The sequence below is a fragment of the Pyricularia oryzae genome (assembly GCF_000002495.2).
Source record: "Pyricularia oryzae 70-15 unplaced genomic scaffold supercont8.8_4, whole genome shotgun sequence".
Classification (NCBI taxonomy): domain Eukaryota; kingdom Fungi; phylum Ascomycota; class Sordariomycetes; order Magnaporthales; family Pyriculariaceae; genus Pyricularia; species Pyricularia oryzae.
The window spans coordinates 75777-86442 of record NW_003803357.1 but is presented as its reverse complement, the minus strand read 5'-3'; the positions used below and the strand labels follow the sequence as shown (position 1 = coordinate 86442).

The window sequence follows — 10666 nt, the reverse complement described above, 5'->3', positions numbered from 1 at the left end:
ACTGCGTGCCTTTCTTCTTCCTTTACACTTAGCTTTAGATCTTCGAATAGAATCGCCCCTATATTGCAGCCTTGTCTCTCTGGGATCGCTTTCGTGACATTATCTAAAGCTCAACCAATCAGCTACCGGGAACGGTATAATAATATTCACGATACCGAAGAAAAAACACGAACGCCTATAAGGCACGATACCGAAAAAGAAACACGAACGCCTATAAGGCACGATACCGAAATGGCCAAGAACGACGCCGAACGGCAGCCGACCGCCCAGTTGGGAAGGCAAGAGGTCGAATCTGACCACGGTCGCCCCGAGACAGGTCCCCCCCGCGCAGAGCGCCAGCGTCAGCAGCCTACGGTACGAACACGGGCCCAGCGTCGCCCGTCGACCCGGGAGCGCGTGGGAAATACTGTGACGGTTAGGGGGGAGGACGAGACCACCGATTCCCGAGAAGACACCGACGAACCCGTTCGGTTAGATGATTGGGACCAGCGAGTTTTACCATCAATAGATATTGATGGGCCGACACGCAAAACCAACGAGGCTCCTCTTTCCGAGGAAGAACACCAGATGATAGTAGACGAATTGGAAGATCGCATTGCCCATATGCAGGACCAAATCGATTTACTAAACAACACCAAGCAAGAAAACGAGGCCACCATTTCGCGCCTGCTCCGCGAAGCCCGTTCCCGACGAGAAACTACCGCGATTAGTATTGGTACCGGTTCCGGTGGTTCGCACCACAAATCCCGCGTAAAGGATCCTCCGACATTCTCAAATAACCCCGACAAAGACGAGGTTACTTTCGAGGTTTGGCACCGCCGGATTGAGAACAAGTTGTTGCTCGACGGAGCGCATTATCCCACCGATGCAGATAAGCGCGCCTACGTCGAGTCCCGTCTCGGAGGTGACGCCGCCGACACCTTGCTCCCTTACCTCAACGATACCCATCCCGATCAGATCACCACGTACGACGGTATAATGGGCCATTTGCGCGAGGAATACAAGGATACCAAACTCGAGGATACAGCGCGGGACGAATTGGACAAGCTGATTATGTCGACGAAGGACAAGTTTATGATTTTCAAGAACAAATTCGTCAAACTGGCAGGTCAGAGCGGCCTTCCGAAGCGAAGCTGGAAGCGGGAATTGCACCGCCGCCTGCCTACCAACTTGCGAGTCGCAATGGTTATATACCACCAGGATACCAACGTCTCGTTTGACGCCTACGTCCGTACGGCCGATGGCATCTCCTATGACCTCACCAAAGCCTACGCCTCGCGGACCGAAGATAAGAATAAGACCAAGACCACCTCGATCAAGAAGACCACAGGAGGGTCTGTTATTCCACGTGCTGGAGGACCAGCCCGGACCACCGGAGGCGCTGTTGACGAGGGACAGAAGGGCAAACTGAGTGTGGAGGAGATGCGTGGACTTATCCGGACAGGCAAATGTTTCCAATGCCGTGAACCGGGCCACATTAGCAGGAACTGCCCCAACGGTGACACCGGTCGCCCCACCATTTCCGAGGACCGAGTTAACCAAATTATTGCAAGCTACCATGGAAAGGGTACCGATATGTTTGGAGAAGACGTCGTCATGTCGGAAAACTGATTGCCCTGGGGAAATTGGACTCCCTCCCAGGGAAGGTGTGGCCAACCACCGAGATGTGCGAATTGAGAGAAAAAATCGCTGCAAAGCAAAGGCTGCTGGAAGAGCCGATACCCTACGATTTCTTACGTAGATATCTAGGCGGCGACCCCATGCTTATAGCGGCCAGCATTTCCCTAAATGGACTCAATTATAACACTCGTGCCTTGATTGACACCGGAGCAAATGGGTACGTTTTTATCAGCAAACAACTTGCTCGGCGACTGTACACAACGTTGAAAGCCCCTAAGATTGTCGGCTTCCACCCCCAAAAGGTTGGAGGCTATGACGGAAAAGCCTCGCAACAGATCGATACTGCTGCATTGGCCACTTTTGTGATACAGGGCCGGAGGTTCCGCGAAACGCCGATGCTGGTATTGGATATGCCACAAGAGATGATCGTGGGACGACTCTTCCTGGCGGAGCACGGAATACTTACTGACTGTCGTCACCGACGGCTCCAATTCCCGGAAAGCCTACCCTCATTGGCGGTATGTTATCGAGATATCGACATGACCCAATCACCAGATCCGAGGTTTGTGAGCCCCATACACCAGTCGGACGCGGATCGTCGAGATGCGGCCCTGGAAAAGAAAGATCAATCGGCCTCCCGACAACGAATGATACAACGACGAATCCAAGCCTTGGAAAAAATGACAGAACGCCCTCCGTCGATACCCCGGAGAGCAAAACTGCTGGCCAGGTCGGGACAGACCTGGGAGATCCCCACGGCCCGGGAAACTTACGCCGATCCGAATTTACAGGAGATGCAACGGGAACTTTACGACCTGCCGAGGCCAAAGGTTGAAGTGACAAGCCTGAGTCATACCCAAAGGAAAGAGACCAGAGAGGCCGAAGGTTCCTCTCGCATACAAAAGGATGCCAAAGGAAAATACATACTGAAGAGAGACGCGGTGGGTTGGTACAAAGACCGACAGGCAAGTGTCGCCATGATAGGCGCTATACAACTTATGCGTTTGGTGCAGGAGGATTCAGCCCTCTACTGCACCTCGATAAACGAAATCGACGATGTCCTGCGGCAGAAGAATGCCGAGAGGCTGCTCCCTGATGACGACGGAGACCTGCGGGCGATGTTGTTGGAAAGAGTTCCAGAACATTACCACGACCTGTTAGACGTGTTCAGCAAAGTGGAATCCGATCAGGTCCCGCCTTTTCGACCGGGATCAGACCATAATATACAACTCGAGGGTGACCCCAGAACATTGGGATATAGTCCACTTTACAAGATGACGGAGGAAGAGTTGGAAGCTTGCAGGAAATATCTCCAAGAGAACCTCCAGAAAGGTTTTATAGAGCCAGGATCGACCCCGTGGGCCGCCCCCATCCTGTTCGCACGAAAAGGCGATGGAGGACTCCGGTTTTGCGTCGATTATCGAAAACTGAACGCCCTTACCAAAAAAGACGTCTGTCCTTTACCGTTAATCGAGGAGACACTGGCCCGGATCTCCAAGGCTCGATTCTTCACCAAGATCGACATTAGGCAAGCTTTCCACCGGATCCGCATGAACCCGGAACATCGAGATTACACAACCTTTAGGACCCGATACGGGACCTTCCGGTATAATGTGTTACCTTTTGGTCTCACTAACGGGCCGGCCACGTTCCAGAAGTTTATCAACGAGATCCTGATGGAGTATTTGGACGATTTCTGTTCCGCTTATATGGACGACATTCTGATTTGGAGCGAGACTGAGGAGGAACACCAGACTCACGTCCGGCAAGTCCTGGAAAGGCTCAAAAAGGCTGGACTCCAGGCTGACATAAAAAAGTGCGAGTTCCACGTCACAGAAACACGATTCCTGGGCTTTATTATAGGCACCAAGGGCGTCGCTGTCGACCCAGATAAGGTAGCCGCCGTGAAGCAGTGGGCACCACCCACTACCGTGAAAGGAGTGCAGTCCTTCCTAGGGTTTTGCAATTTTTACAGAAAGTTTGTCCCAGAATACAGCCGGGTAGCCAAACCGCTAACGAATTTGACGAAAAAAGCGGTGCCTTTTCAATGGGACGAACATTGCCGCGTCGCTTTCGATACACTGAAAAAGGCGTTAACTTCCGCACCCATCCTTGCCCATTACCAAGCGGATTACGAAACAAGGGTAGAGACTGATGCGTCCGGAGGAGTGGTGGCCGGAGCGTTGCTGCAGCAGAACCCAAACACCCAAGAATGGCATCCGATCGCATTCTTTTCCGAAACTATGCAGCAGGCGGAACTCAACTACCCCATCCACGACAAGGAATTGCTAGCAGTCGTTAGGGCGCTGAAAACCTGGAGACCAGAGCTAATGGGTACCAAAAAGAAGTTTGTGGCGATTACTGATCATAAGGCCTTGGAATACTTTTCTACGAAACGGTTGCTCAACTCCCGGCAAGCGGCCTGGGCCGACTTCTTTTCCCAATATAATTTTGAGATCACTTACCGCCCTGGCAGCGAGAACGTGCTGGCAGATGCTTTGACCCGCAAGGCAGAGGATGTACAAAATCAAAAAGAACGTCAGGAAGCAGAACGCTACATGGCTATTTTCCGTCCTGTCGACAGTGCTGGCGACGACCTTTATGTGGTCAACCCCTTTTCATATTGGCAAACTGTTGCCGATGGCGGTTTCGGAGTGCTGTTGGCAGCGATCGAACCAACTGGCGCAGCTGGACAACTGCTGTTCGCTGAAGAGGTGCTCAGGGCCAACGAGCATTCACCACTGCTAGAACAGTACCGAATTAAGGCCCGTAACCCCGAAGAGAAGCACTGGACGTTGTTGCACGACAAACACGTACTGTACCGAAGGAGATTGGTGATCCCAGGCGACGGGGAATGGCCCGCCAAAGTGATTCGTGAAGTTCATGGGACTATTGCTACGGCCCATCCTGGCCGCAATAAGACCCGCCGTTTGGTGGCACAGCAGTTTTGGTGGCCAGGCATGAGCGGAATGGTGGACCGCTATGTCGCCAACTGTTCCTGTCGATCAGCCAAAGTTCCGAGAGATAAGACCCCTGGGCTTTTACAACCATTACCCGTGCCGGATCGACAATGGAGCACCATCGTCGTAGATTTTAAATCAATGCCCAAGTCGAAGTCGGGAAACGATAACCTGTTTGTAATAATCGATGCGCTGACGAAACGGTCGTGGGCCGTTCCATGTACAAGGACGGCTACCGCAAAAGATGCAGCCATGATGTACTACGAGGGTCCTTACCGCGTTTATGGTTTACCCACGAAAGTCGTTTCCGACAGAGGCCCGCAGTTTGTATCAGATTTGATCGACGAGATGTCCAAGATCTTGCAGATTAAGTGGAAGCTTTCGACGGCCGGGCACTCCCAAACAGCAGGGCAAGCAGAGATTATGAACGCCTACATCGACCAAAGGTTGCGCCCTCATATTAACCATTTCCAAGACGATTGGGACAAACGTATGCCCGCAATCGATTTGGTGCAGGCAACGCTACCCCATGACTCTCTCGGAGGATTTTCACCTTTCGAGATTGGAAACGGCTACCCGGCCCATATGCATTTCGATTGGACGCAAAGGACCGAACTAAAGGGACTGCCTACCCGTGAGCGACTTACAAGAACCGAAGCTCAAGCGATTACCAAAAAGCTCGAAAGCTACGTGGAGGCGGCACGCACCCACCTCCAAATGGCGCAACAACGAATGTGCGACCAAGCCAACAAGCACCGCCGGGAACCCGATTTCGGAGTAGGAAGCGCCGTCTACATTATTAAAAAGCATTGGGTGACGGACCGTCCTAGCGATAAACTAGACTACCCGTTGACCAGATGTAGTTATGTGATTAAGGAGAAGCGGGGGCATTCCTACCGTTTGGAGTTGCCAGACTCTTGGAAGGGAAGCCGCGTATTTCATGCCGACCGTCTTCGGCTAGACCCACGTGACCCATTGGACGGACAAGCCGCAGAAAGGCCCGAAGGCGAGGTAATCGACGCGTCAGAAGATACCAACGAAGAGGAGTGGGAAGTCGAACGGGTAATTTCCTCGCGGGTGCTACGAGGTGTGCTTCAGTACCAAGTCCAGTGGAGAGGCTGGGACCCCGACCCGGAGTTCTACGACGCGGAAGGATTCAAGAACGCGGCTGTGCAATTGCGACAGTACCATAACGCCTACCCCGACAAGGCCGGCCCTCCCATGCGCCTAGAGGCCTGGGAAAAGGCTGCCCTCGAGAATCGGTTCGACCCGCCCGACGAGTACGACAACGCCCCGGCTACGGGGAACAGCACAGCCAGCAGATTGCGACGTCGCCGGTGAAGACAGAACAGGACACAGCAAGAGTCCTAACCGCTCGCGGGGCGGACGGGGGGTAATGTTACGGAGTGGCGTGCCTGGGCGACTGCCAACCGTGACTAGCTCCACCTCACGTGACAAGGCGCCAGGGTGAGTTTGTTATTTGTTCGCTTAGGCGCGTGTACGCGATTGGCACTGCGTGCCTTTCTTCTTCCTTTACACTTAGCTTTAGATCTTCGAATAGAATCGCCCCTATATTGCAGCCTTGTCTCTCTGGGATCGCTTTCGTGACATTTATAATTTGGAATTTTTTTTATATTTATTTTAATTGATACCGGAATAATTCGTCGGTTGAAAATTCCGCGGTTTTGTAATTTATAAAATAAATAAAAATATATCCATTTTTAAAAAAATTTTCCTTTGTTTTTTTAATATTTGTAACGTTGTTCCGGTCGTTATTTTATTTTTTAACATTGTTTTTATTTTTTCCAATCGTTATAAATTAATTATTTCCGCGTTTGTCCTTTTTTTTTTAACAATGCCGGATCCGCCGTTCGCGGAAACGTTATTTTTTTCGGTATAATTAAAAAACCGGTATTTTGCTTTTCCGTATATATAATATTTTTTATTTGTAAAAACACGCCATTTTTTATTATTGTTTTTTTTATACGGATAACGGTTTTTGTTACGGTCCTTTTTTTTTATATAATTTGTATTTTCGGTTAATAAAAAACGTACAATAAATTGCGTAACGTTTTTCTAATTTTATTATAATTGTAATTTAATTCGATAATTTCGTAAAAATAATCGCCGGATTTGCAACGACCGTTTTTAATTTTCGGACGTTTTTAATAGTTTTTAAAATTGTAATAATTAAATATTTTTTATATGCAAATTTGGATTCCAATATTCGTTAATATTTCTGTAATTTTTTTAATATAATTGTTAAAATTTCGAAATTCCGTTTACCCTATTAATCGAATTTTATTTTAACGTTTTTAAAACTAATAAAATTCCAATTTTTATAATATACTTACCGTATATATATATATTTTTAAATCGTTTTTTAAATTTTATATATATTTTCCGGAACGTTATATAAATTTTTATATTCGTTATAAAAAAGGTTTTGGCGTTTTTTATTAAAATTTGTGGAAATAATATATGGATTTGGAATAATTTTATTCATAATATTTCGCAAATAATTTTAAATCTTCTAATTTTATTATTGAAAATGTTATATTATTCCCCTAAATAATTGTTAAATTTATTTTAAACGTTCGAAAAAAATTTTATTATATATAATTCCATTTTTTTATTTGGAATTTAAAATGGAAATAAATAATTATAAATATTTTTTACGTAATATTATTTTAATTTATTCGTTATATTAATTGGATTTATTATAAAATTCCGTATATTTATTTTCGGAATTTCCGAAATTTTGTTTTCGTCGGAATTTTATTTTGGTATAAATTCCGAAAAACCCCTAAACTTTTAATTCGCAAAAAAAATAATATCGATTACCCCCGTTTTCGTATTTTGGTTTGGTTTATTTTATTATTTATTTTTCGAAATAATATTTATTAATTATTTTATTATTTTTAAAATTGGTATTTCGGTATTTTGTTTATTTAATATTAAAACCACGTTCGACGTTTTTTCGAATATTGGTAAATTTTCGTATTTTAATTCCAACGTTTTTGCAAACCGTTTATTTCGTTTTCCGTTCGTTTTTTTTTGTAACGTAATATCGTTCGTTTCCAAATAATTTTTTATTATTTTTTAAATTAATATATTATATAATTCGAAATATTTTTAATTCCAACCAGCGAAATTTTTTTAATATTTGTAAAAAAAATTTTCCCGTTTTCGTTATATTGGTTAATAATTTTTAATATTTATATTTTTCGTCGAGTTATTATTATTTTTTCCGGATTTTTAGAAAATTTGTAAAAATTATTATAAAAAAAATCCGTTTCGATATTTTTTTTTAAAAAACGCCGGTAATTTTGATATCGATATAATTATATCGAAATAAATTCGTTCCATATTTTAACGTTCGTCGTCGTTTTGGAAACCCGATTTCCCGTTTATTATACCGTGTTTTATCGTTTACGGAACGTTATTATTTCGTTTAAATTAATTATTAATTATAAAATAATTGGCCTAAATAATAAAATTTAAAATTTTTTAATTGGTTAAAACGGATATTATTTTTGTATTTTTTACGTAACGTTTAAATAAACGTTATACGTTTAATATAAAAATTTTAACGTATATTAACAATTTTTTCAATATTATCCGTGAAATATCCTGTCGGTTTTAAACATTTGTAAAATAACGGTATTAACGTTTTATCTAATCTCAGGGCTTATCCCTGAAGCCCGAAGCTCCGCAATTGAGCGCGTGGTTCAATTGCGGCGTTGCAATGTACCTGTGGGTCCACGCAACGATCGCTTTGGTTTAGGTCTGAGGACACTTTGTCATTTTTCGTCGTTCGTCACAATAATACCATATATCAAATAATTGAACAACAATTTCACTCCTTTATAATAAATTAAATAAAAATCGTAAAAATATACGGTTTGGATATTGGATATAAAAATTAACCAAATTTTTATCAACGATTTAAATTTTATTTTTATTATGCAAATTGGTAAAATTTGAAGCACAAATTGATTAAAAGGGTTGGTTGCAATCCAAATTTTGTTAAAATATTTAATTTTGGATTTTATTTAATTATTATTTTAATTTTACATACAATTTTACCATTTTTGTACGTGGAGGGTAATTTACGTATAAAATATATATATATATATATTAATTTGGTATTAATATTACGTAATATAACGTATCTAAAAACCGAAAAGGTAAAATAAATAAAAATAATCTAAAATTTGCAATCGAAACGGGTTTGTATTTTGACCAATTTTTACAATACCAAAACCAAAATTTCAACGATTGGACGTTATATAAAAACAAACGTCCACGTTAAATCCGTTTTACAAAAAATCCGAAATTGGTTATTTTATTAAAAGAAATAACAATATTTGCAATTATTATTATTTTTATTTTTATTTAAATAAATAAAATATATAAAAATAAAATAAAATAGGTAAAATATAATAAATATATATAATATTATTATTTATAAATATTTAAATACCAAACCTATTATTTATAAAAATAAAATAAATTTAATTAATTTAATAAATTTTATATTTTTTATTATAAAACTTGAAATAATTATTTGTATAAAAAAGGGAAAATAAATATTTTAATATTTAAATAAAAATATCATTTTTAAATAAAAATTGGAATTTTTATTATATATATATTTGTTAATATAATAAAAAAACAAAAATATAAATAAAATGGGTAAAATAGTTAATAACCCGGCCGATATAGCCGGTATAATAAGGAATAAAATACCGTTGAAAACCCTAAATTTTTGGCTATATAACGGTTCATTTCATGCAAATTTACGATTTTATTTGATTTATTATTTGATTTTTTATTCCAATATATAAAATGCACAGTAATTTAACTGTATCGCCTTTTGCCTGTACGGTGCGCGCACAGTGCAAATACCGTGCAAATTTGTCGGTTAAGGACGAAAATCGACGAAGTGTCTTCAGACTAGAACGCGCGCTATTTTTTCGACCGATGTAATTGGTCGAAAAGCCATGTGGCTGGTAAGGTACATGGAGCGCTCGGTCCACCTTGCGCAGCAAGGGGGTCTAGTCTGAGCACTGAGACTACGTTTTTTCCTTTTATTTTGTTTTTTTATATTATTTAAATAATATTAATTAATATTAATAGGCCTTTCGTAAATCGATAGATTAACAAAACGTTATTATTGGGTAAAAAATAATATATTTTTGTTTAACGATTAATTTATTTACGTTCGAATTCCTAATCGTTTTTCTGCTTTTATACCCGTAATCGAGGGTCGGATAAGTCACGTGCGGGTCCACACGTGAGCCATCGATTAAATTGATGAATTAAACGCAATCCCTTTTATTCCAACATATATATATAAACCAAGACTTTGAGCAGAAATAAAGAAAATGAGAAAACAACCCAGCGTGGTGGCGTTTATATGACGAGGCCGAACATAACCGACTGTTTAACACAAAAGAAAAAGGAACTCAGATGCCTTTAGCCGCAGTAATAGGACAACTAATTCTTTTCATGCCTATGATCTTCGACCTCGGCTCTGGTATAAACGTAAACATCGCATGTGTTGCAATAAAAGCTCCAAACTCCGGGCTGGTCGCCACCACGAGGCAAAACTTTGGGGGCTGTTGAACAGTACTTCTGGCACTCGCGGAGGGTGGGTTGAAGTTTGTTATGCTGCTGCTGGATGGCAGTCTTAGCCGGAGCGGGAAGCGCGGTAGTACCGATAGCCAGCAGGCCGATTACTTGAACAAACTTGAGAACTTGCATCATGGAAGCTTTTAAGGTGGATATTAAGCTGAAGAATTACTTTGTATTTTTGAGAGGCTGAAAGGGATAAAAGGTTGTTGGCTGCGATGATGAATAGGAAAAGAAAAGTGGGCGGAATAGGAAAACTGAGATTATTCTGTGAGGATCAGGCCCCTAGACCTACCCTCAGAATCACGTGAGGATCAGGCCCCTAGACCTACCCTCAGAATCACGTGAGGATCAGGCCCCTAGACCTACCCTCAGAATCACGACTCGGCTCCACACCGAGCCAGGGATCGGACAAGGATCCACTACCTCCGGATTTAAGCGCGTCTCTT

The 10666-nt window shown here is 42.2% G+C and overlaps 1 protein-coding gene across 1 annotated transcript; it reads right to left on the bottom strand.

Moving 5' to 3' along the window:
• Positions 1-9757: 9757 nt before the first annotated feature.
• On the bottom strand, positions 9758-10438 carry MGG_10259 (uncharacterized protein). The gene has a single exon (XM_016990511.1). The coding sequence runs from the start codon at positions 10350-10352 to the stop codon at positions 10083-10085; it is 270 nt and encodes an 89-aa protein (XP_016846027.1). The 5' UTR covers positions 10353-10438; the 3' UTR covers positions 9758-10082.
• Positions 10439-10666: the final 228 nt, after the last annotated feature.

What these genes read in the sequence shown, in the direction of transcription:
- MGG_10259 (XM_016990511.1), bottom strand. Translation starts at nt 10,352, where the DNA reads ATGATGCAAGTTCTCAAGTTTGTTCAAGTAATCGGCCTGCTGGCTATC.